A 27460-nucleotide genomic window follows, 5' to 3' on the forward strand; every position below is an offset into this window, starting at 1 on the left:
AGGACAGACCACATTCAACTCCACAGTAAGTGCATATCTATTACTCATTGTGTTTTGTGGCTTGCACTTGTAATAATGAGAATGAACTTTATTTAATCATGATTTGATATTACAATGACTGCAATGACTATTACAATGATCTTTTATCGAAAATAATTGTAGATTTTAAAATTATAATACATATAATTAGTGCATTTTTAATTTATATCTGACTGTATGTATAATGCATTTAAAATATTACAGAGCTATTTTTATGGTACAGAATGCTTTCTAGAATAGGGGGATAAGGAAGGTATTGTATGGTTATATATTTAGATTTCCCAAGTGAAAGCATGTAGTACAAGGAAATGTTCAAGAAAACATGATAACAGCATGTGCACTTATGTGAACTTTGCAAATAAGATTGCGCAACTCTTAGTCTGTCAATGATTTAGCTGTACAGTGTACAATTGTTTGAGTAGCAAACGTTCTTGGTTTTTATATTTCTGGATTAAAACATATGAAGAAGAACCTTTGCATGGCTAACAGGAAGGACAGAAATGCCGTTTCCTCTTAAGGCCCAATCAAGGTGCACTCGAGTGGTGCAGGGGTGCAACATGCTAGTCCACCAATGCTAACTGCGGTCTACACTGATCAGCCATAACATTAAAACCACCTCCTTGTTTCTACATTGTCCATTTTTATCAGCTCCACTTACCATATAGAAGCACTTTGTAGTTCTACAATTACTGACTGTAGTCCATCTGTTTCTCTACATACTGTTTCTCTAATACATACCCACAGGACCACCACAGAGTAGGTATTATTTGGGTGGTGGATCATTCTCAGCACTGCAGTGACACTGACATGGTGGTGGTGTGTTAGTGTGTGTTGTGCTGGTATGAGTGGATCAGACACAGCAGCGCTGGACTTTTTATATACCATGTCCACTCACTGTCCACTCTATTAGACACTCCTACCTAGTTGGTCTACCTTGTAGATGTAAAGTCAGAGATGATCGCTCATCTATTGCTGCTGTTTGAGTTGGTCATCTTCTAGACCTTAATCAGTGGTCACAGGACGCTGGATTTACTTTTGGTTGGTGGACTATTCTCAGTCCAGCAGTGACAGTGATGTGTTAAAAAACTCCATCAGCATTGCTGTGTCTTATCCACTCATACCAGCACAACACACACTAACACACCACCACCATGTCAGTGTCACTGCAGTGCTGAGAATGACCAGCACCCAAATAATACCTACTCTGTGGTGGTCCTGGGAGAGTCCTGACCATTAAAGAACAGCATGAGAAGGGCTAACAAAGCATGCAGAGAAACAGATGGACTACAGACAGTAATTGTAGAACTACAAAGTGCTTCTATATGGTAAGTGAAGCTGATAAAATGGACAGTGAGAGTAGAAACAAGGAGGTGGTTTTAATGTTATGGCTGATCGGTGTATACTTTCTGGTTGAAGGCACCTGCACAAAGACAGGAAATAATGGGGATCAGTGTGTGACTCTGTATGCAATACTGATTCCTGTGTAAACCTGTCCAAAAATACAAAAAATGTTGCCAAGATTTTTCATTTTTATATTATAAAATGGTTACGAAGCATAACAACCAACTGTTCAGTAGTAAATCCTTTGTTAGCACCAGTACAATGCCAAATTGTTTTTTGTTCCAGAGCAATTTCAAATAAAATGTCTTGCAAGTCCAATGACTTTTTCTTTTAAGTGTATTTATCATTTATGACCTTTGGGTGTCCATTGCAATTTATATAAAAAAACAGATACTTTGCTAACTTTTAAACAATTAGCTTTTGAAATATTTGCAGATGTATAAGTGGTGTCATCTGTCTAGCCATCTTGCCAGCAAAAAGATTCTTTCCATTTAGTCATCACTTCTAAAGTAAAAGTAGGCACCAAAAATACAACAAAAAAGTTTCTCTTCCTGTAAATGATGTTTCCACATTTTTAAAACTAAGACCTTTATTCCAGAATCTCAGACACTGGAAAAATGTTTCTATTTTGTAGTTATTGTTAAACCTAGATATTTTATTAGCTAGATTGGGTGTAAACAAATCAAACAAGACTGGAATTAGTGTAAATCATTAAGTGAACCTTAATGTGGTAGTAATTAAGTAAAACATGTTGTTTTACATATAAATTGTTAGTATTTTTGTTGGAAAATACAAATCTCTACCCCCTTTAACATTATTTACTTATTTACTTAGTAAAGTTTGCAACATCCCTAACGTTATTTATTAATATTATTAACTTATTTGCTTACTAAAGTTAGCAACATCCCTAACATTATTAATTAATGTTATTTACTTATTTAATTACTAACGTTAGCAGCATCCCTAATGTTATTTACTAACCTTATTTATTTATTTACTAACTAGTAGCGCTATTTAAGTAAAATGTATAAATGTATTCATTCTTTATTCTTGCTAAAAAAACCAAGCCATTACAAATTACTAAAATAAAAAAGAGAAAAGTAGGATTGCTAATGTTTTTGCACTTTAGACTGATTGAAATTAAAAATTGCAAACTGGAAAGATCAGCCAGGTACCACCATCTCCTGTAAAACATGGTGGTGGTTGCAATGTGTTATGGGTATGCTTTTCAAAAGCAAATAAAATAAATCACTCAATCAAGGGAGCACAGGAATAGTTTTTTAAATCAGATTACTGAGAATCTGACAACAGAGAACTGCTGTTTTCTTTTTCTTTTTATTTCTTTAATAAGCAAATTAGTGTCTCAGACACAGTGAGATCTGGGGTAGTGGTATCTTAGTGGTTAAGATACTGGATTAGAGATAAGAAGGCTGCTGGTTCAAACTCATTTTTGTGAAGTCACTGTTGGGCCCCTGCGCAAAGTCCTTAACCCTCAGTTGCTTGGACTGTATTCAATCACTCTGTCTGCTAACAAACAAGGTCTTGTTCACGTTGAAAAAGATTAAAGAGCTAAATATTATTCAAGCATCAGTTGAACTCTGTCAAATAAGTAAAAAAGATTAAACTGGTCTTGGTTATATTTGTTTATTTATATATGTGTCTGTACCTTTTGGAACCTAAACTGAACACCTGGTTTAACATTGTTTATATTTCCGTAGGCTGTACTTGACATCATTTGATAAGAAAACAGATAACAGATACTGACCTACATAACCAACCAACCACAGCAAGTGACAGCTCGCAGAGTCATGGGCCTCTTTAATAATATTAAGGTATGCTTATCATTCATGTATTCTAAAAATGTGTAATTGCACAGTTGTTGTTTGTTTTCACTCCTTTATATCCTGACAGTAGGGTAATTTATTTAAACTTTCAGCCAGAACTTAATCCTGATCACCAGACAATAACTTTGTTTTACTGTTGTACTGTTATGTGAGTATTAAGCTCGGATGGAACTAAATTTGTACAAAAATACATTTGGATGTTCCTGTTTCATCAATGCAAAAGCAAACATACATTCATCTTTTTTTATTGATATAGTTTAGTGTCTCCAAAACTTTACTGCACTTTAACGAATTAGCTGCCATAACCCCTTCTTTTCCTGTTATTTTTTATTTTATTTTTTAAATTTTGTTTTCATTGACTGGTTTATCCTGGTCCGGTTTCACTGTGATAAACCTGCCGCAATGTAGGAATACCCTGGACAGGGCGCCAATCCATTACAAGACTTTGAACCTTCATGTCTGTGTAGCCTGTACTGTGTAGCCTGTACAGTGCCTGTACACTCTCAGTGGTGACTGGCCAGCATAATAAGCCTCACCGCTGAATGGGGAGTAAATCCCTCGAACACGATCTGAAAGTAATTTCAAGGGACAGAGGGTTGCCATAAAAGTGGACAATATTAAAACCCATGGTTTTGGAAGCGCATGGTCAAGTGTTTACATACTTTTTTACCCTAAAGTGTATGTTAGAAATTTGGTTGTTTATATTTCTGCCTATAGCAGTCATGCGCTGCCTGGAGGTCCCTAAGCTGCTCAGTTGATTTTTTGCATGGGATCAACCCTGCCACAAAATATCATATAACATGTGTTTATGTATTTAAGAATCGGCTGCAAAACTTCTTTGAGTATCACACTAGTCCAGCCTACAAACATTTCCTGAGTTTGACTTCAACTCTGCTGACTGGCCTGCTTTATAAATCCCTGGGATTTGCTCCTTCCTGACTTTTACTGTGCATCCTTATATTGTTTGTTGTTCTTTCTGACAATGAGGGTGTACCAAAATACTATGGCTAAATTGGACTCTTAAAGAGGTCAAATGTGTGCAGTTTGACCATATTATATTCTATCTGGTGACAAATTAAAGTGGAAAGATATTTTAGTTAGAAAATGGGACACCACTAGCCACTGAAACAGTTTCTGTGCATCTTGGAATAGATTTCACTAACTCTCTGAAACTGTAGTGGAGAAATTGAACATTCCTAAATGTGTGTTTTGAAGATAATGGTAGAGAGCACTCTCTAACATATTGGTTTAACCTTAATAAGTGCTTGATTATGTTGAGATCTGGTAACTGGGTAGGCCATACCATCACAAAATCATTTGTTTAATTTTCATTCTCATCAAAACCAAGGAGCACTTGTGCCTATTATGGGGACACACCAGTGGAGATCTTTACCTCTTGCTATCTTGATCCAAAATGAGAATCAACTGTGCCTGCTCAGCATTTTACACATGCCACAGAGTGTGGTAGAATGTTAAATGTTGTAACTAATTTATTAATTACTTTTATGATACAATACACCTGTCTGAATGCATCCTCACTGATAATGTTTTTTATACTATTTAGGATATTACTTTAATGGGTATGTGTTTAATGGGTATGTGTTAATATTACATTTACTGCATATAAGTGAGAGTGAGCTCCAGAATTATTGAAATAATAAATTCTTTCATCTAACCATCTATGACTTAGACTGGAAACTGGTTTCCATGGTCAGATAAGAAGAAGAAGAAGAAGAAGTCAACAAACGCTCAAAGTAATTTTACTTTAACAGAGCAGTGGTTATACAGAACATAATCTAATTCCAACTGTATAGTATGGATCTATTATATTTTCAAATGCTCTGGCAACTGTATAAGTATACATAGTATTATGGACTCTTCAAGAAATAAATGGAAATCTGGCTGCCTCTGTCTAAATACCAAACCTGGTTGGTAATTAAGCTTTAGCCCTGCTCAAGTCACCTGACCTTATTATTAGGTCAATTAGTCCATATATTTTATGTTATATTGATATAATTTACCCCAAATGTTCTTTGATGAGGCTAACTGTATATGTTTAGCAACATGGTTTTATATTACTGATTTCTTTTTTATTTTTATATTTTAGTTTTTTGTGCTGTGCCATGGCATGCTGCAACTTGCTCAGCTGTTGGTATCTGGCTATCTAAAAGGCTCCATATCAACCATAGAGAGAAGATATGGTTTGTCTAGCCAAAAGTCTGGAGTACTGGCTTCTTTTAATGAAGTAAGTAAAAATAGGTAACCAGGAAATGTGTTCTTTATTATAAAAATAATTTTAGTAATATAAGTGTAACATTAGTATGTGTTATTCACATTTTTTGTCATCATATATTCTTTTACCTGATTTTACTTGTTTAACAACTGAAAGCTTTAAACATTAATGTTATAAATTAGATCCTCCTGCTGTCTAAAAGCAGTCTAGTCTGAACATGCACCTTCACATTATCAGCTTTAAAGACATGTCTTAGTTCGAAGCACATGTCATTGTAATTGCATCAATTTAAAATAAGAACAAGCTCAGCATCTGTTAATTAGCCAAAACCATGGAAGAGTCAAGATTAAGCTGAGTGATGGCATCAGTTAAAAGTGAAAACAGGTTGGACATCTTTTGGTAGGCTAAGAACATGAAGGGATGTCAAGATTCAACATGTTTTTTTAAATACATTGGTGCAGTAATCGTCATGCCAATCTGACGTAAAAGATGTGTCTCAATGTCTGCATGTGTACACATGCAGAGGTTCCATAAAGTGGTGATAACACTGACGATTATAAAAGGCATGCACAAAAGTGTTGAAGAAAATTGTACTGGCACTCTGCTGTTTATTCACCTACAGTATGTATCCATCTATTCATACTTATACAGTGCTACGAATTAATTTGAAAGACCTTGGTGTTCATTTATCCACAAAGAGAATTAGTCAGTCAAGTCACTGCAAAGGTCAAATAAATTATACATGTTTAAAAAAAGAAACGTATCATTAAATTCCTATTAGAAATGTTAGTCAAGTACTTCAATAATTAGTTTAAGAAACTGGTGTGACTTTCTCAGGTAATTATGGTTATTATATTAAAATAAGCAAGATATTAAAAAAGTTAAAGATGATTAACAAATGTTTGCAAAAAAGTTATGACAAAATAAACATAAAATGGGCATTTTGTTGGGCATCTGATTAACCTAAGGGGAGCCTTCATTCTTCATTCTGAAAAGTACAGAAGAAATCAAATACATATAAATTTTAGTATATACGAGGGTTCTTCAAAAGAGTTTCTGCACTTTTTCATTTATTAAGAATTTCAAAAACAAATGACATCACTTTTCTAAATAGTCACCTTCTGATGCATTTTTCCCAGTGTCATAACAACTTCCTAATACAATCAGCAAAAAATGTTTGAGCCTGTAGCCACTAATGCACCGCTGCCTTCACATCATCATCACATAAAAATCTTCTTTCCCTTACAGCTTCTCATGTTCTCCTGAATAACTGTACATTTAGAAACCCAGTCCTTCTCCAAATAAAATTCCAAGTATGAAAAAGTGAAACTGTGTAGTTACTGCATGCCCTCATAGCAATCTTGATTGCACCATATGCTCACAACAGTCACAGATAGTCTTTGAGCAAGCTTTTTCAGAATTAGCTCAGATTGTTGTTTCTGGATGTCAAATAACATGCTGTGGATTGGTGGTATATATGTTTTAATTTTGTACTATAGTAGTTATAAAGACATAAGTTAACTGTAGTTTTAAATGTGGAGTAATTTTAGGCCAGAGTTTGTTCCAGATTTATTTTACTGTATGAACACATTATTTGGACCACCAATGTCTACTTGCTTGCTAGTTGAGAATTCCCCTTAGACTTGTATTGAGGTGTATTAGCATGGGCAACACCAATGCTGTGGTGACATTACTTATACAGAACAACAAAGGAAAGGGCTATATATTTTTTCCATTTCAGATTCCATTACAGCTAGCTTTAGCTACCTAACTTGTGCTGAAATTGCAGACCTAACCTTGTCATGGGTTGGTAAAGGAGGTGCTAGGTGTAACCCACAACTGCAATTATAAAGGGGTGAACCCAATTGCAGGATGCTTAATCATAGGCATGAGCAGAAAACACAATGGTGTTAGGGTTCAACTCATTCCCCTTGTGACCCAAACGTTCACTGAAGAGCCAGACAGGAAAGCATAGCAAACTAGCAGAAGGAAAAACATACAAAGCTAACATGCCACCCATGGACAAAACTTGAGAACAGAAAGGGTGCTTGGAGCAGCTTCAACACAAGAATGCAGTGTAGTTAAAAGAGAAGTGCCTTTTTTGGTCAACCTGCACCTTTGGCACGGCAGGTGGGCCAGTTACAAACCTATTAACTATGTCTGGTAAAATGTTTCCAACCTGTTGTGCAAACACTGAAATTGCCAGTCTTGGCTCCTGCTACTTGTTATCAGACTTCAAGATAAAGTGTTACCTTAAAACTGACATTGTTTAACCCCTGCTTACTGTAATGAAGTGTACAGAACATTCTTGTTTTTGTGCCTGCAGGTGGGAAACACAGTTCTTATTGTGTTTGTGAGCTTTTTTGGAAGCCGAGTACACAGACCTAGGTGCATTGGGATTGGAGCAATTATTGCAAGTATGGCTGCATTTCTCATTGCGCTGCCCCACTTTTTTAGTGGAACGTATGAATTCACTGATAAGATAAGCAGTAAGTGACATTTCCAACCTATGTAACATTTCCCAGCCACACTACTTAAAGTTTAAGTCAAATGTTTATATACGCTAGTTTTATACATGAGTTTTAAAACTGCTTTTGGTGACTGACTGAATGATTAAAAAAACACGTGCTTCATTGTCCAAATTAGGTTACAAATGAGATTTTTCAAATAAAAATAATGTTTTTTCACCATAATTAAAAACTGCTTCATATTCAACTCTAGTTTGATCTTTTGAGTTCATCCAAACTTGTTGGTTTATTGGCATGACTTTACAGAATGGTTCTTGATTGCAGGGTTACTGTCAGGACTTTTGAAAGGCCACCACTATGCTTGAAAGCAGATTCAGTGTTGTTGGGTTTAAATGCCTCACATTTTCTCCACCAAATGTACCTTTGGTCATTGTGACCAAACTTAATCTTTGTTTCTTTTAACTATAAAACCCTTCTCTAAACAGGCTTTTTGTCCATGTGATAAGCAACAAATTTGAACCAATACCAATTTTGGAGAGGAGGCTTCTTCTAATACGGCAGCCTTTAAGACCGTGGCAACTATAGACAGTGACACTTGTGTTCCAGCAGCTTCAAATACATAACAAATCTGTTTTGGTGGTTCTTGGATTATATTTGACCCTTCAGATACATTTTCACTCAGCATTAAATGCTGCTACAGTTTTTTTTTTGTGATGTTGGCAAAAAGACCACAGCTTAATCCATGTACTTTGTACTTACAGACAACTGTTTGTATAGATGATCTTGAAAACTAAAGTGAAAATGGTTTCAAGTGACAGTTTATGCTTGGATAAACATGTTCCACTTTCTTATGTTTTCTGTTGTACTTTTCTATAGTAATGCTTGTGGCTGTATCTAATGTTTGCTGTCAAACTATACCTAGTATATGGACACTAAAAAGGCACCAGTTTTGCAATCATAATCCCAAATATGGAATTAGAAGGCTATGCTATATATTAAAAAGACAATTAATAAAAACTGTTCTTTGTATAAATTTAGTCCATTTTTAAAAAACCCTACAATTGTTCTTTTTCTTTGTCAATGTGATCAGGAACAGACGTTAGTCAAACTTTAGGGTGTTAATTTAATCCAGTGGCTTATTCCTTACAATGAAGCCTTCAAGCCCCTGTAAGCACTTTAAAGATTGCTGGTTAACAATGTTCCAACAAATATTAATTTATAGCAGATCATTTTTTCTTCTTGGATCATGTGAAATCAAATAGAAGTTACATCCCAGCATAAGAGTGCAGTTTGGGATTTCTTGGCAAAGACATTTCTTCTACTTTGCTGGCAAGTTATTCCTCTTTATATGGGCACAAAGAAGTCACCAGCTGTAGTCAACCATAACAGCAGGCAATGCCATAAAACTTTGAACCCCTCTTAAATCCTAATAAATTAAATGCTGTATTTATATATTTAACCCAACATATTTTGTCAAATTTGAAAAAGTTCTACATAAAGTTTGTGGTCCAATCATTCAATCAGAGAACAAGAACGGTTGCAGAAATAAAAAATAAATACATTTATTTAAAGTGTATTTAAACTTTTGGTGTTTTTTTTAAAACTTTAATCAGAATTTGAATTTCAGTTTAAGGTTAATGAGTAATGACATTATGCTAAACTTGTATTTAAGTTTGAGCATCTCTGACTTGCTGTAATGTCTTTGATTAACAGGTACCATGGAGAAAGACTCTGGTCTTTGTAAGCCAGTGGGCATTAATCAGACATCATCCAACCAAACATGCCTAAAATATGAGGGACATGCCCACTATGCAGTGTTTCCCATCCTCCTTTTAGGCCAGCTATTGCTTGGTATTGGTGGGGTTCCTATTCAGCCCTTTGGTATTTCGTATATTGATGATTATGCAAACAAGAAGAATTCACCCTTCTATCTCGGTAGGAACTCATACATATGTGTACATAAGTATTTGTTTCAATTAAGAAGTAATATAGTACATAGTAATAGGTAACTGTTATCAAATACTTTTTTCCTGTAATACATTTGAGAAACAGATGACACCTAACAATCACATAACATTTACCAGTTTTATAACAATGTAGTTACTTAAAAAACTTATCACATCGGCAAAATGCTTATTTCTTTATTTTCAACAGGAATACTTTTTGCATTAACTGCGATTGGACCAGCATTTGGTTACCTAATGTCATCCTTCATGCTTCGTTTATATGTTGACTTTAACACAATGTCTTCAGGTAAAGTACACTTTTTCATGCAAACCCAAATTATGTATCATAACACACACTTTCAAACATTGCAAAGATTTTTGCCTCCCAATGTGTTGAGAATTCTGGGACATTACTCAGACAGTTTGCTGCCCAGTTTGCATAGCTTAGTATAAATACCCATATATTTAGAATTTGTACCTGAAGTATCTAGTAGCTGTTTAACATTTTACCTTACCATGTTTTTGTTCATTATTATGCATAAATTCAATCAAACTATCTGTGTTTAGACGAAATTGTTCTGAAAAGAGGGGATCCCAGATGGGTCGGAGCTTGGTGGTTAGGTTTCCTTCTAGCTGGAACCTTCCTCTTCCTTACTTCCCTGCCATATTTGTTTTTCCCCAGAAGCATGACAACACAAGTAGGTCTGCAATATCACTTATTGTCAACAATTAGCCATGTGCACTAAATAGTCAAAAGAATATGGACACAACTTCTATGTAGTTGAATGGGTCTTTTTTCCACATTTCCATAAATAACAAATAAATAAAGTCAACCATACAGCCATGTCATCTCTGTAGACAAATATTGGTAGTGGAATGGGAAGAATATGACATATGATTCTATAGTCATAGATTCATAGCGAGGCACCTTTTTTAATGAAGTTCCTTTGCTGTTCTACCAGAACTGTGTCTTTGTACTCAAAAGCAAGGTCCATAAAGATATCATTACAAGAAGAATTCTTGAGTGTGGAGCAGCTCTATTGGCATGCAAAGAGTCCCTAATTCTATGTTATTTGGATAAAATTGGAACGTTGATTGCAAGTTAGGCTTTCTCATCCAACTTCAGTGTCTGACAGTACAAAAGCTGGTTAGAATGGGCACAAATTTCCACAGACACATCTTGTGGATGGCCTTCCAAATGTGTCAGAGCTGTTATACCTACAATATAGGGTGAGGGTAGCCTTGTTTTTGGAATTGAATGTCCAACAAGCTCAAAGTCCAGCTGTTTGCATACTTTAGGCCACATAGTGTAAAGATCATTGTGATTTATTGCACTTTTGACACTGCTTATTGTCTCAATATCAAACAAGCAAGAGAAAGTAGGTCATGTAAGCTCTTGTGCATGTGCACAAAAAGTGAAAGCATTCAAAGAAATTCAAGAAAATGGAAGGTGGCCAAGCAGGAACACTATTGCTCAACAGGATGCCTGATTAAATGTCATGATAGCATCCCGAGAGACGCAGGCTCAGTGCTGGGAAGAGGGAAAGTTAGAAATGATGTACTGGATAAAGTGTGGCCCAAAACTGAAAATGAAAATGGTTTTATTTAGAATTTTTATTAAATTTATTTTTAATTACAAATCATATATTCAGAATAACAGTTTGAGTTTAAAGTGAAAGCTTTATAAAATCTGTGAATTTGGTTAAAAATGTTATTTTCTTTGTACAAGATCAGATTTGCCACCAAATCATGGTATGGGGGTGCATCAGTGCTCATTTCATGGTAGTGGTGGTAAATTCGGTTTATTTTATGGACTCAGGTTAATCTGAGTCACTCAGTAATGTGATCCGGTTCACTTGAGTCACTTGAGTCATCTGTACTGACATCTTGATTGCGATTGATTTACTGCATGAAAATGCATCCAAATATCACTTGTCTTCCGTGCACTCATCTTCTGTAAATCAATCCTGCTCTCTTAATTCTTTTGGCACATCACACTTCTCTTATCAGTGACAAGTTGACACTTTTTTCCAAGTGGAATCTAGATCAGGGGGGATAGGGACAAAGAGGGGGGAGAGGGGGTGGATTCACCTACCAATCAGATGGGTATATTAATTGGTCAAGGGTTTAAGGGGGACGGTCAACAACAAATTGCCATGGTAAGTTGACCCAGTCAGGCAGCCACAGTGGCACCAAAACAAACAGTCAATAAATTACCATGAGGGAAGGGCTATGATACTCCTTAAGTGGTAACAGTACTAAAGTAGCCTGTAAGCATTTGCATTTTAATAATAATATAACTATATTTTGTTGTTGTTTTGCTTACAAGAAAATATGCTGCATTACAAATCTATACCTTGACTACTGATGATAATAATAATAGCATGTGCATAAAATCAGCCACATAACAAACACCGGTGTGTTTAACCACTTATTTATTGGAATATTTAACTTATTACTTAGATTCAAATCACAGTCCACATTGTTTCCGGTGAGTCTACTCACTCGCCTTGTGTACTTAGCAGCAGCCAGTCAGAGTCATAGGATCCAGAGGTAATTGAGACCTCTGACTCGTGATTCCTGATTCAGTACGAAGATTCGAATCATTAACCCGGGTGATTCAGAAACCGCCCAGCTCTATTTCTCCTTGCATATGACTAAAGGTACCATTGATGCAGAGGTGTATATAAGGATTTCAGAAAAATATATGCTGCTGTTAAGGTCCATGGTTGTTTTAGCAATGCCAGGCCTCATTCTGCACTAGCTACAACAGTACATTTTTTTAGAGTGTGTGTGTGCTTGATTGGCCTGCCTGCAGTTCAAATCTGGCTCTTATTGAAAATATATAAGCATCAAGAAGGGAAGAATTGGTCAACAGCATCCACAAACTGTTGAGCAGCTAAAATAGAAAGAATGGGCAAAGATTCTACTTGCAAAACTTAAACAGTTAGTATCCTGATGTAACGTGGCGGCCACTGAATCCCTTCGGCAGTGAGTCACATTAAAAGTCGTGTCCTTCTGTGTTTCCATTTTGGCCGGTAGATGGGGCACAGAGGCGCTGATGATTAATGTGTCAGTTTCTCTTGCTTGACAATGCCTCATATTAATTTGCTACCAGTGGAAGTTTTTCTATATATCACATTTTTTTCCGTTCACATTTGCCAGTTCCTCTGTCTGACCATGATATCGGGATGCTTGTTCCGGTCTTGTTCTCCACTGGCGTGCAATGGCAGCACACTGATCTCTTTCTGGGAACTCACCCGGTGTTGTGGTGTTTTAGGATTCATGATGTTGATTTTTTTTTTTAGAACCACCGATTTGTAATTTGATTTACTATTAATTAATTTTTGATACTTGATATTGTGTAATACTTTTTCTTGTTTTGCCTTTTCAGGAAAACTGTGAAGCCCCTGCAGAACCCAAAGTGGAGAAGCCAATAGAAAAGAAGGAAGCTCCACAAGACACTATGAGGGAACTTTCGCTTATCCAGTTCCTCAAAAGTGAGTTCAGCTGAAGGGAAAAGGATAGTGTACATGCTTTTAAACAGGGCAAACCACAAAACATGGTGACAGTAAAGCATATATTATTGCTAGATATTACATACAATACCATGCATAATTTCTGTATACAAAGATTGTCAGTAAAATGGTTGCTACTAAAGACCTTAGTGTTTTTAAAGTAGCCTTTTAATGGTATATGACCAGTCCAATGGGTTTGCCAGTTTCTTCAATTACTTCTCTTCAGCTGCCTAGGTCAACTGTTATCCAATCTAGGAGGAAGTGTTTATCAGTAGCCTCAAGGATTTTGATTTTATACATTTAATTGTTCACACACGTCTGGCCATGTAGTTCATGTTTAATGTTTATTTTGTAAGTATTAAATATAATGGAAGAAACTGGAAAATACATAGTGCCAAAACCACCTTGGTACAATCTACAACAAACATTTATTCTAGTTCAGGCTCTGCAATGCAATCTAACCCAATGCATGTAATTATTTTCTGGTGTGCTTTTTACAGAATTTCCACACATTCTGTTAAGAACGCTGAGGAACCCCATCTACCTTTTGGTGGTGCTGGCCCAGGTGAATCTGTCAGCCATGGTTGCTGGACTGGCCACATTTATGCCAAAATTCATTGAGAGACAGTTTTCACAAACAGCCTCATTCTCCAACATGATGATCGGTAAGATGATAAAGAAAATGCTTTATGATAGAAGCAGCTGTATTTAATACGTCTTGATAAAAGGAAACAAGGACATTTTTAGAAAATGATTTTCTTGATTTTAAACCTATCCAGTGATTTGGCACTGTGCTCTGGGTCATTATCTTTCTGAAAGAATAAACTTCCTCTTCAGTTAAAGCTTTCTGCCAGAGTTAAGCATGCCTTTTAATCTAAGATCAGTCTGTACAATGCACCGTTCATTGTCACTACAACATCTACCCATAACACAATGCTACCACTGACATGTATTGCAGTGGGAATAATTTTACCTGGCTGATGTACCTTGTCAGTTTTATATCATAAGACTTTTTTTTTTTAGGAATGTAAGTGCTTTTTTTCAACTGGAACTGCAAGCTTGTATTTGGTTAGTACATGAATATCACCCTAGGTTGCAGTGAGTTGGCAGTTCAGTTAAAGTGACAGTAGACCAGCTAGAAGGGTACCCATTATAATGTCACAACTGATTCCAACTAAGTTTAGAGGGGTAGACTGAACTAGGCATTGTGGCTGTAGCTTTTATTTTTTTTAAACTTTTCTTTCACTATACTGTGTTCTAGGTATATGTATACTGTACTTTAAAATTGTAAAATGTTGTAAAGAATACTTTTTATAGGTTAAATGGTAAAGCTTACAATATTTAAAATGTAAAACAAATACATTGGAATAGTGCAGGGTGCTGAATACTTTTTGTATAACTAAAATGCAAATTTAATCTGTGTTACCTTTAAATGGTTAAAAAACATTTTCATAATCAGTTGAAGATTAGTTCAGAGTTAGGGCAGAGCTCTTCAGAAATGTAATGGACACAGCATCCCTGAGGTTTTCATGGACATTGTTCTTTAGAAAGAAAGTACCAATAAAAAACTATTAAGCACAAAGGATGTCAACAGTTTTAATGTCTGGTCTGTTTTGTCCTTGCAAAAAACAAAGAAAAGCAGGCAAAACAGCAAGTAAACCAGGGATCTTATTACATTTAGAACATGAACACTCAATTGTTGTGCCAGGGATTTTTAAATAAACATCTGAGCTCTTTTTTGTAAATTAGTAACCCGTAACCCGTAACAAAAAAATACCCATAGTCCATGTAAACAAAACTGTAATTGACATAGACTTATAGAAAAATAAAGTTTATAAGCACAGCAAAATGTAGATTTTGACAACTGAAAAGTGAAAGTCAGTCATCTCCAAAAGCCCCCTGAAACAATTCCAAAGGTCATATCAGCTCATGTCAAAACAATAACCTAGCAAAGCAAAACCAGATGTTGAATGCCTAACAGACATTGGAGAACAAATAATCTTTGTTAATGAGAGAACAATGTGAACCAAATCTGGTTTCACCTAACAAAACATGCATAATTTAGCTAAATCTGATTAACACATACATCTGAAAATATAGAACTTTATTTCACTTAATTAGTCACAAATTAAATAGAGATAAATTTAGTTTTTAAGTGATGCTTTGGACATTTGCTGTTTTAAAGGTATGTGTTATTTCTTTGGTAAATCAACATGGTCATAGATCACTTATTTTGAATATGGTGAGGTATTTTTCTTAATTGTATTGTGTAAATATAAACAAATGTCAAATTGGATGCAACACTCCAAAAAAAGAATACAAATTGTTAAATACAAAAGTTTTGCAGGTGAATTGTTTGCCATTTTTTGGTTGATACAAGGCTTTAGCTTCTCAACAGTCCATGGTCTCTTTTGTCTGATTGTCCTTCATAATGCACTCTACATTTTCAAGAGGAGACTAGACTGCAGACAGGCTAGTCAAACAAAGTGTAAACTGTAAGTATGCTCAGGTATCAGATTGGTAAAATTAGAATTTATGTTTTTCCCTCAGGTGGATTGAGCATCCCATCAGCCATGATAGGAATCATGGCCGGAGGTATGATCTTGCGCAGATTAAATCTGTCAGTTAAGGGCTCTGCGATCATGTGCTTCGGAGCTGTGCTAATGGCTCTCATCTTTGCCATGCCACTTCTTTTCCTTGGTTGTTCAACACAGAAGATTGCTGGAATCTACCCTGTCAATTATGGAAGGTAAAATGTCATGTACTGGATGTTATAATTTAAAACAACTTTTTCTCTCTGTGGTCTTGTGCTGTGTATAGATTTGTGGCAGAGCTGTAATTGCTGCTTCAGCTTTACAGTATTTGCACTGAACAGTTCTAACTTGCCAGAGCTTTGACCAGAAAACATGTTGTAAAGATGCTATTCTATGTTCAAAGTCCCACAGATTTAAGAACCATTCAGAGGGTAAAAGTAAAAGAATGATCTTTAATTTGTTCCTGCTGTGCTTAGTGCTTAGCATTACCAATGCTGCTTTTGTTTCTTTGCTGTAACTAAAGCAGCTTTGTTTACCAGGGCTGTCTCACTTCCAAGTACATTCTTGTCCATTGTTTAATGAATGTGGTGCAAGCTGACAGTTTAACACATGTGCTGCTGTTTTTATGATTGTAATTTAGTTATCATAAAAATCTGCCTTCTATTTACATTGTTATTCGTATTTTCTTTTACCTCCTGGACTTAATGTAAATGAGATAATAAGTAACATGGGAGCAGATTCTGATAACTGAGACCTCTAATGACTTGATATTGGCATTGACTGTTACAATAAAACATGTATGTAAAAGTATTCCTTGCTATTTTTGTACAGCCTTAAAAACCATGAGGCTTGCAACTTGACATGTTCCTGTTCTGATGAAGCCTTCAAACCTGTGTGTGGTTCTAATGGCGTAGAGTTCCGCTCTCCCTGTCATGCAGGCTGCGGGACTGTACTCAACTCAGAAATGGTAAATTCTATAAAATTCTCTATAAAAGTCAACTGTAATTAACATGTGTACATTAATTGAATGTTTAGCTCTATTGCAGCAGTACAAAAAGTATTTAGTAATACATTTAAAATGATGAATGGACTCTATCAGTGGTTGGTTTTGGAGTCCACCGGTTGCAATATTTTTTTTAATTGGACATAATTTGGAAAGGCCCAATTGATCTGTAAGGGCCAACAATGTCATGAAATCAATTGATCTTAAACATTGGAGAAGCCTGGCTGGCCAAATTAGGAATGACAGTAGGGCCTTTGTCAACAAGGTAGAAATGAACCCAATGATCACTTTAAAAGAGATACAAAAGTTCTATGCAGAGAAAGAGTATTACTTGGATGAACAACCATCTCTGCAGAACTTGATGAATCGGGTCTTTATGGCTTAGTGGCAAACACAAGAACACATTTTCACTTAGTCATTATGGATGATTAAATGTAGATTGGTGGGTAAAAATGGCAGTTATACTCATTCAAAATCAAATTTACTGCACAATAAAATGTACAAAAAGTTAGGAAGCCTGGAAAATGTTTTATGGTTTCTAGAAGTGGAAGAAGATCACCCTTTTCATCTACAACCACAGGCTCTAGTGCTAAGAAAACAAGCCACCACTAAATGTAAACAAAATTCCAACATTGAACTGTTGCAGAACTGGATCTCATCCTCCTACGAAAATGGCCAGCAAAGCATTTACAAAATATGGTTTTATCTTCACTGAGATCATAAGCAAACATATTCTGCTTACTAATAAGACACAAATGTAACATACTGATACATTATTCAAGTTCAGGCTAGACATGTGTACATTTTTGGACTTGAATTTGTCTAAAACAAGATTTGTAGGATATTCAATGTTCCACATGAACAGATCTCTTTAGGTTATAGCATCTGAACTAGATAAGGTATCTGATTTGTAATAATGAAAGACCATTTTAGAACTTTAGTAAAAGACCTGTTTATAATGGTGGTATTATTACAAATAACATCATGGATTTGACTCACTCACATCTTCACAGCTATAAGTTAATTTGCAACAACACTAGATACCAGTCAAGTACATTTTTGAAGGTAGTTTTGAAGGTAAGTGCAGTCTTCATGACTTGCTTCCACAAACTGCAGTGCTAAAAAATAACAGGCCACCACTAAACACAAAGTTCTGGCTTTGAGCTTTTGCAGGAGTATATCATATCCTCCCCCACATTCCATCCAGTCATGTGCACGGCTGTGCTCTCCCACACTGGGAGCTGCTGACCATTACATTAAGACAGAATCTTTAAAGTACAATGTGTACTTTTATGTTCTAAAAACTTTACATCCAGTTGCAATGTGGTTGCAGGAATCGGTATGATTGTGATTTTTGGAATGACCTGGATTTCTTCATCAGGTCATAAAATGTGTTTTAAGCTTTACCCTGGTCATATAACAAATGTTATCCTCTTGGGCAGTCACTATGTACCCTGGCACTGTTCTCTTAAATTTCCCAATACAAATATCTGTTCAAGTTCACTGTGTTTATTAAGACATCTTACAGCTGTCTCAGCAAAAATGCGGTAAAACATTCCCAAACCATTTTTTTCCGTTTGTCACAGCTGGGGTTAGATTTTATTGCAGCATTGTACATCCAGTTTTGTTTAATATATCCATAGGACATTTTAGAAGCATTGTGGAACCCCAGGATGGGTAAATGTGATTGTTTGATTTTTTGGCAAAGCTGTTATTTTCTCTATGCTGTTCTTGAACCATTTTGTGTTTTTCCCCACTGACCAGTACTGGTCTGTGGCCTGGCAGTTGGGGACCACTGTCGTAGACTATGAATTGAAATAGAATTGTTGGTGGGTTGCTGGTTTAAACAGTTTAGGTTTTAGTATTTAAAGATCATACCACATGTTTTTGTGTAATGCAGAAATCCAACAACACTTTTCAATCCATTGAAGCTGTTTTGTGTATATCACAGAAGTCAGACTTTGGTTAAGAAGGACAAGATACAGCAGAGTTTAGCATTCAGCCATATTTAGCTAATTGGTAAGGCATTCATAAGCTAATTCTGGTATGTTGGAAGTGGAAAAACAAGTAAAAACTGAGTTTGCCATCCCTGGTGTACATGCATAGTTACATAAAGTATTCAGTGAACCAACCATATTTGTGAATTTATTTCTACATGGAGGGTACAACATTTGCCAAAGTAATCATCCAACTGGTAGAGCTGCAAGGCAAGTGTGATTCAGATCAAACATTAATCAACAATGAAAGTACATTTCTCCACCTTACTGACTAAACCTGTTTTATTTACATATTTATTCGAATTCATGTTACTTATCAATATCATCTCATTTTTCAGCAGAACTATACAGACTGTGCTTGTGTGGGGTCTAATGGTTCACCGAATTATGCTGTAGTTGGAAGCTGTGGGAATGGCTGCTCTCATCTTATTATCCCCTTCATGGTTTTGTCCTCACTTACATGTTTCCTGGCATCTCTTTGTCAAACACCATCATTTATGATGATCCTCAGGTACTTGTTTTATACTATGCTTTACTGGCCTCTTTATTAGGAACACATATCATGTTAACACTCATTGTGTATAGAGGTGTAGAGTTAGACACTAGAGTGATTTTCTTTTTTCATGCACAGTGCGTGGTTATCTTCCCCTAGTCTTTTACCAGTGGACGCTAACATTGGCCCACCACCGAAAGAACATTTGTTGTTTTTGGTTTTCAGCTGCTTCAGTGCTAAAACTTCAAGAAGGGAATCTGTGACCTAAAGCTGAATAGGAGTTGAATGATTCAACAAAACATTGCTTTAGTGATTTGGATTTGGACTTTTAGATTTTAAATGAGATGATGTGGCTTTGAACTACAGTATAATTGCAATTACACCCTAATTCCAATAACATTAAAACATCTCGTAGTTGTGCTGCTTTCAACTAAATACCTGTATAACACTTTATCTGTGGTACCACCTTTCTTAAAAATGTAGGTGTAGCACACAGAGTTGTTTCCTGTAATCCTGGCATAATTATAGACTAACTCTGAAAATGATACATACAGATGAGCACTGCCCTAGTTTAAACAATATGTTTTTACCCGTGGCAATAATGTGTTATGTACCCAAGGTCTGGCACCTTTTTACTACTTTGACTTTTTACACCATAACCTTTATTTCCCAGTTTACTTTTTGTATTTTTTTGCTTATAATTTTTAACAACATATAGTACATAGATATGTCCTGTACACATATGATAAAAAAGGAAGTAATATTAAAGCTTAAAAAAGGAATTTATTCTCAGTAAAATAGCTCAGCAGTTGCCATTGTACAGAATAAAGCTAAATGTAAACATGTAAGATTTAGAAAGTGCCCCCGAAGAAACTGCTTGAAGAAAGAAAAACAACTCTTGATTTCCCATGACCAAGATCATGTTTCTAATATGCCTCACCTTCAGCATGCCCTTACAAGTCTGAGATAAACTTCTTTTAAAGATCCTGTCTTCTAGATTTTGCATTTCTTGCCAGAATAAAAAAGCAGTATGGGCATTTCTACTTACGGTTGGCAAATACAAATACAGAACAGAGTCTTACATTTATTACCAGAAATGTGATTAATCATACATTAAAGCACTTTTAAAGGCACGTCACCTGCCTGCAGTCCTTATGAAATGTGTTTAAACTATAACGAATCTGCCAGTTTGGGTAAGATTCTTTGTTTGCTTTTTGATAATACTTTTAATTGCAATTTTAATAACTGGGAACAGGGATTTTATTCTTAGCCTCATGAACATTTAAGAAATGAGACTGGGCACTGATTAAAATTAAATTAAAATGGAGTATAAATCTGAAAATAGTGATTGTACTACAATTAGTCCTAACATTAAATGAAAAAGCCAATCACTTGTAAATGGTAAAAAGATGCTCCTCAATATTCCTGCATAAATGAATTGTAAGAGCTGAACTATAATAACTTTGGAGTAGGAAAGTAGTGCCAAAGATGAGCTGTTCTGATTCAGGAGATCAGTAAATATGTAAAGGATAAACTTGACCTTATGAGAACTTTGTAGTTGATATTAAACCTAACAGTGAGCTAGTAACAAGATGGGCATATTATGATTTGACTTTTTTTCCCCCCTAAAGCTTAGAGACAGCAAGGCAACCAGCCAGAAATATGTTGCAATAGTTTAATCCAGAGGGTATAAACATGTACTTACACCGACGAGGCATAACATTATGACCACTGACAGGTGAAGTAAATAACACTGACGATCTCTTCATCACGGCACCTGTTAGTGGGTGGGATATATTCGGCAGCAAGTGAACATTTTATTGTCAAAGTTCATGTGTTAGAAGCAGGAAAAATGGGCAAGCATAAGGATTTCAGTGAGTTTGACAAGGGTCAAATTGTGATGGCTAGAAAAAAATCAAATTGTGATGGCAAAACTGCAGCTCCTGTGGGGTGTTCCTGGTCTGCAGTGGTCAGTATCTATCAAAAGTGGTCCATGGAAGGAACAGTGGTAAACCGACGACAGGGTCATGGGTGGCCAAGGCTCATTGATGCACATGGGGAGCAAAGGCTGGCCCGTGTGGTCCGATCTAACAGACGAGCTACTGTAGCTCAAATTGCTGAAGAAGTTAATGCTGGTTCTGATAGAAAGGTGTCAGAATACACAGTGCATCACAGTTTGTTGCGTATGGTGCAGCGAAAGGGGGACCAGCACAATATTAGGAAGGTGGTCATAATGTTATGTCTAATCAGTGTATTTTACAGCATAATGTAGAGAAATATTTTTCTTAATTTTGCTTAACATTTAAAAATATAATTGTTAATTTAGAAATGTCCCATGTATGTAAATCACTTAATAAACAAACTCCAAATGTTAAACTCTGGTTCTTAAGTTCCTTAGTGAAATCAGTCACCCTATTTTGCACATGGTGTAAAACCAGAAGACATTTGCTGTTCGCTGAGCACAAGTAATGCTTAAAAATGTATTCTTATATTTGTTTCTTTTGTGTTTATGAATTATAACTTTTGCTTATGACATAACTATTATTAAAGATACTGGTTGGTCTGCTTTTATCTTCAAGCAACAGTTTCACATTTGTTTGTGTCCTTAATTTTACCCAGGACTGTAAAACCCGAAGACAAATCATTTGCCCTGGGAATCCAGTTCATGCTCTTCCGAGTACTAGGTCAGTGCCAAAAAAACACACCCAACTAAAACATGTATGCTTCTGTTATGAAACACCTGACTAAAGGTTTAATAGCAGTTAGAACACCCTTATATTTACTGTAACAAAGACACTGATGACAGTAAAATAACAGTTCTGTATCCTTTACGCAGTGTCGTGATCTTGTTTTGTTCTGCAAAATTGCCATGAAAGCACACAGCGATCCTGAAACCAGCTTGACCTGATATCTTTTCACATCTGTTAAGACAGCAGGATTAGCGGGGCAAGTTTCAGCAATGTGAATACAAACAATATATTTAGTTTTGAAAAATGACACTAAAGGCCAAAGTCAGCACATGGTGAAAATTTAAAACAGTTATTAGCTGCATTGTTTAATAATATGGGGATTTTGAGACTTATCTGCCAAATATTTTGGTAGGTAATACCAGTCCCTCTAAAATGTGATGATTTACCACATCACAAAATGTAATGTAATATCACAACAAAAGCAGTAATGCCATTAAGCACAAATCTCTATTTCTAAAACATATCACTGGTCTAAATACTTGTTATTTAGCAATTTAGTACACGGTGCTTTGAGTAGTTGTAAAGTAAAAGATAAAAAAAAAGATCAGATGTAGTTGATTTCCTGAATATCTTTAATCTTCATCGCTGTTCTGAGTTTTTTAGCATAAAGGCGAGTAATGGGAGTAATAGGAGTTTGTTCTTAACTTGCTGTCAGTTACACTGTATAGTGGTGCCAATTCAAAACTAAAACATACACTTCTATTACTACTTATGTGGCGAGTTAGTACTTCGGACAACCCTGATCTAAGCAGTGCCTAGTCAGTAGTGCCAGCTATCTGTAAGAGACTCTGAACTTGACAGCAAACTAAAAGCAATTAATAAACAATAAGCAATTCATTTGGAATTTTCAGGGTGACTTTTAGCAGAGCACTCACTTTTTTAATAGTTTAAAGTTATGTACTTTAACATAAATTGTAATTAAAAGTTTTAAAAATGTCACGTTGTATTTGTACAATGTGATATTATGTATTTTTTAATAAAAACTATGTTGAATTTGTCTCACTGACAGCATTTCTCCCAGCACCTGTGCTTTATGGAACTGCCATTGACTCGACTTGTATACTGTGGGGAAGTAAGTGTGGGAAGAAAACCTCTTGCAGTTACTACGACCTAGATTTCTTCAGACAACGGTAGGACAATCTGCCTTAACAGCAGTGTTACAGTTTTTTTTATTTATTTGGTACCCCTTGTTGATTTTTTAAATAAAAAGAAGAAAACAACCTGCAGCAAACTATTTTTTTTTAAATATGTGTTTTTTGCAAATGTAATGTACAGTTACTTTAAATGTAATTTATTAACTAAATGTTTGATAAATAAATATAAAACGCATAGTCATTGTGTCATGTGGAAAAACTAAAATAAAGACAGGACACCAAAAAGATTGGGAAAGCTTATCACACACTTTTCTCTAACCCAGCCAGAGTTAGTGAAAGTCTGTTTGCTGTGAAGCCTGCTTGTTAGTTTCCTGAAATAGCTTTTAGTCGTCCTGTCAAATTATGTTATTAGAATTGTTGTGTGCTATTTATTAAGGCAGTAAATGTTTGAATGTTAATATGCTTTATGTGAGGATTGGTCCACATTCTATAAGTGACCAATATAGGAATTCATGTAATTTCTAAGGTTCACAAGTTTGCACAAATGCATGTATACCTTCAGTATATACAAGTACAGTACTGGTTTACTCTTTAATTTTGCAATAGACACAAAACTAACATGCACTTAAACAGGACAATGGTAGCCTAGTGGGTAGAGCTTTGAGCTATCAAATGAAAAGTTGAGAGTTCGAATCCCAGCTCTGACATGCAGCCACTGTTGGGCCCTTGAGCAAGGCCCTTAACCCTCTCTGCTCCAGGGATGGCAGACCCTGCGCTCTGACCCCAGCTTTCAAACAAGCTGGTATACTCAAAGAAAGAATTTCAGTGTTCTGTACATCTGTGTATGTAATGTTCTATTCTATTCTATTGAAGATGCTCAAACAATTTTTAATCAAACAACTACTTAAGTCATGAGCCTGGGTGGCCACTTGTACTTTCACTATAACATAGCTTACCCCAGGATGCTTCAAACAACCTTCATGTATTATTCATACAAAAGAGAACAAAGCATTTACCATATACAGATTGGATACAGATTAACATAAACTACACCAAGTTCTGTGTCTATAAAAGGATATCCTTCCTAAGTAACACAATGTCTCTTCATAATCATAGCCTGCGTTCTTACTATATCTCTGTGGTCATCTCAGAGTTCAACTCTAACCCAGGATTTATGTGCATGCATAACCCCAAAGGTCTCCTCACTCCCGTATTCATGTATCAAACCACATCTTGTCTGTGCATCTTCAAAGAGAAGGCTGACAGCAAATTCACTCTTTCTTTCTCTCTCACACACTAGAATCTAGAATCTTAATAAAAGTCTTACTTGCTAAACATGTATAAAAATTTCAACACATGTTGTTTATGAAAATGAATCTGACATCTTTCATTTTTTTTATTTAAGATTCCTGGGACTGCAGACATTTTTCGTGTTTGGTGGCCTGGTGTTTTTTTTCCTCTCCTTTTTAGTTTTGAGGAAAATGGCTTCATTCCAGCAGAAACCAGCAGATCAAATGAACAACATATCCCTATGTGAGAAAGAACAGGAAAGAAAAGACTCTAAACAACATTTGATTAAGTTAGATGAAAAAAATGGCAAATTAGGAGCTGTGTGAGTATGAGGAGTGAAAATGAGTTGGTGTCAATTTAGCATTATTCCAACTGCAGAAAAAAGAAAGCTTTAAGTGTATTGTGCTCGCTATGCTTTCCAGTCCATTCAGCAATGTAAACTGTAGTTTTTGAGTGGGTACATTTCATGAGACAGAAACAATCCTAAATGTGAACAAGGAGCTGCTGTGAACAGCTGTTGTCTGTATGTCATAATGAAACTAGTTAAATACTTTATCAAGAATGTGGAAGTGCAGTATATGTACTTCAGTTGTTGCTGTTGTGCTAATAACCAAAATGACACACTGTGAAGTCAATGTAGCCTTCTTTCTTTTTCAAATCATTTATTGCATTTATATATTGTAACTAAAGGTGAGTAGGGTAATCAAAATGTTATTTAAGTACCTTTTGATTACCTTTAACTTAACATATAACATCTTACCAACTAAACAAGTATAACATCTTTCATGTAAAGTTACTATCTAAGCTTCACATATACCAGCCAATCAAATTTCTTTTTATTATGTATATCCCCGGAACCCCAAAAGGACAAGGTTATGCAGTATTTTTATTGTTTGACTCTATTTGACTTTATAAATACATCAGTCTAATGATGCAAATTGATACTTTGACAGAACTTTTACTGTTTGTATCATTGCAATTAAGTTTATGGCAGCTAAGTTAAGAGGTAAAATTTGCATCCAATTGCATAAAATATACTAATAGTTGTGCATATTATAAAAACAGGTATGCTATTTTTAAATGACTATTTTGGGAACATAAAGTATAAATAATTGTCTTTACAAAAATAAAATAACCAAAAATATACCTGCAATTTAAATGAAGTTTATAAGGTAAATGTAAAACTGTATAAACAAATACATTCCTGCCCATCTTTATTTTTACATCAAACTAGTTACAAATGTTTAAAAGATAGAGTAGGTGTGCAATATGGGGTTTAGAACTAAATGATTTTTTGTTGCTGATCATAAACAGGGCATTGATTAGTAACTCTGTTAAGAGGTGATTTTTGGTAACTTTTATGCAAAATGCATATTCTTTGCTAAACATGAGGAAAGTCTCACTATTTTTGGTGAAATGTGTTTTATATATTGCAACTTTGTTAATACTGTTTTATTAATGACATACTATGCTAACAATTGAGTTTCTTCTTTTTGGTCTGGTAACTTTTTACACATATACATTTTAGTGCATGTGTATTGTGTAGTCTTTGCAGTCTTTTGCTTATCGAAACAAATTTTTCTAATCCTTAAAAATTAGCTAATGAACATTTTTTCTTAACTGTGACAAGCACACCACAACAAAATGTGAAAAAATTTATACTAAATATTATTTGTCACGAGTTTACAAGAGATTATACTGTAATGTCATTATTTGTCATATATAAACATTTTTAAAAGGCTAAACGTGTTATTTTAGCCAAAATGTTCTATTAAGTAAAGTGTCCAGCAGCAATGTTTGTGTACTGACTGATGATTGATGTATAATCTTAATGCTTTAATCAAGCATAAAAACACTGACATACTCACCCAGTCACAGGGGGTTAAAATAATATAAATAAAGTTTAAATAATTATCATCAGTATATTAAGCTTTAGTAGAGGACATATGAACCTTGTTGGGAAGCTAAAAGTAAATGAGCCATTCTGTAATAGTCACTGTTTCTCATGTAAGTGGGTTTGTATTGTATTGTGTATTTTCATTTATATGCCAATGTTGTTACATGTATCTTGTAAGAAACTTTTTATACAAAAATAAATGTTGTGAAAATCTTCTTTTCATGTTCTACTTTGCAAAGTCCTGGAACAGTGCCATTTCCAGTCATCTGATCGTAATGCAGTAAAGCACATTTGAGATAGTACAAGCTGGAAAGTACAAAGCTGTTCCCAGAATACAGTGCTCATAAAATGTAACTGAGGTCAAACATGGTTTTAAGAATTAACTTTAAACTGACATTATTTCATCATGCTCACTTTATGGCAGCCTCTGCAGCAAGTCATGACTCCCTCTCTGAGGTCAGTAATTTTGTTTCTTTTGTATGATATTAGAGAAAAAAACAACTGTTAAATCATTTAATTCTTTTTGTGCCAATTTTGTAAAAGAGAAAAAGAGGGAAGAATGCAAAGCAAATGTGAAAGTTCACATACTCTGTGGAAGTCATTAGCATCCATATGAGCATCTGTTAATGTCTTCAACCATTTGAGTATTTGATTGGAAACAGCTGGATTTGTCTGTTTTATGGTGTAAAAGTGAAAGCTTATCACACAAAACAGATAAGTTGAGCTTTAGCACAGGGCCAACTGTAAAGGAACATGTCATAATGCACATTTACTTCCACTTGTGGGCAGCACGGTGGCTAAGTGGGTAGCACTGTTGCCTCACAGCAAGAAGGTCCTGGGTTCGATCCCCAGGTGGGGCGGTCCGGGTCCTTTCTGTGTGGAGTTTGCATGTTCAGCCCGTGTCTGCGTGGTTTTACTCCGGGTGCTCCGGCTTCCTCCAACAGTCCAAAGACATGCAAGTGAGGTGAGTTGGAGATACAAAATTGTCCATGACTGTGTTCGATATAAACTTG

At 35.4% G+C, this 27460-nt stretch overlaps 1 protein-coding gene across 3 annotated transcripts; it reads left to right on the forward strand.

The window, feature by feature from the left end:
• slco2b1 (solute carrier organic anion transporter family, member 2B1) lies at positions 1 to 26662 on the forward strand. Of its 3 annotated transcripts, none has more exons than XR_010015025.1 (15): positions 1 to 25; positions 3099 to 3212; positions 5332 to 5469; positions 7784 to 7946; positions 9639 to 9860; positions 10080 to 10178; positions 10439 to 10569; positions 13266 to 13371; positions 13890 to 14054; positions 15940 to 16138; positions 16755 to 16890; positions 19262 to 19434; positions 22036 to 22100; positions 22253 to 22377; positions 23176 to 23250. XR_010015025.1 is itself a non-coding variant. In XM_063011940.1 (15 exons), exons 2-15 carry the CDS (start codon positions 3189 to 3191, stop codon positions 24874 to 24876), a joined length of 1953 nt encoding a protein of 650 aa, XP_062868010.1. In that variant the 5' UTR covers positions 1 to 25; positions 3099 to 3188; the 3' UTR covers positions 24877 to 26662. The 3 variants fall into 3 exon arrangements, 2 of the variants coding, with proteins under 2 accessions (XP_062868010.1, XP_062868011.1); XM_063011940.1 differs by lacking the exon at positions 22253 to 22377 and adding an exon at positions 24666 to 26662 and having other exon boundaries at positions 23176 to 23296; XM_063011941.1 differs by lacking the exon at positions 22253 to 22377 and adding an exon at positions 24666 to 26662 and having other exon boundaries at positions 19265 to 19434; positions 23176 to 23296.
• The last annotated feature ends 798 nt before the right edge of the window (positions 26663 to 27460 follow it).

The sequence above is a fragment of the Trichomycterus rosablanca genome, chromosome 16 (assembly GCF_030014385.1).
Source record: "Trichomycterus rosablanca isolate fTriRos1 chromosome 16, fTriRos1.hap1, whole genome shotgun sequence".
Lineage (NCBI taxonomy): Eukaryota > Metazoa > Chordata > Actinopteri > Siluriformes > Trichomycteridae > Trichomycterus > Trichomycterus rosablanca.

Excerpts from the sequence above, each read along its gene's own strand:
- slco2b1 (XM_063011940.1), top strand. The coding sequence starts at position 3,189 with ATGGGCCTCTTTAATAATATTAAG. Across the intron at positions 10,570-13,265 it reads CCAGAAGCATGACAACACAA|GAAAACTGTGAAGCCCCTGC; the intron begins GTAGGTCTGCAA and ends TTGCCTTTTCAG. Across the intron at positions 16,139-16,754 it reads TACCCTGTCAATTATGGAAG|CCTTAAAAACCATGAGGCTT; the intron begins GTAAAATGTCAT and ends ATTTTTGTACAG.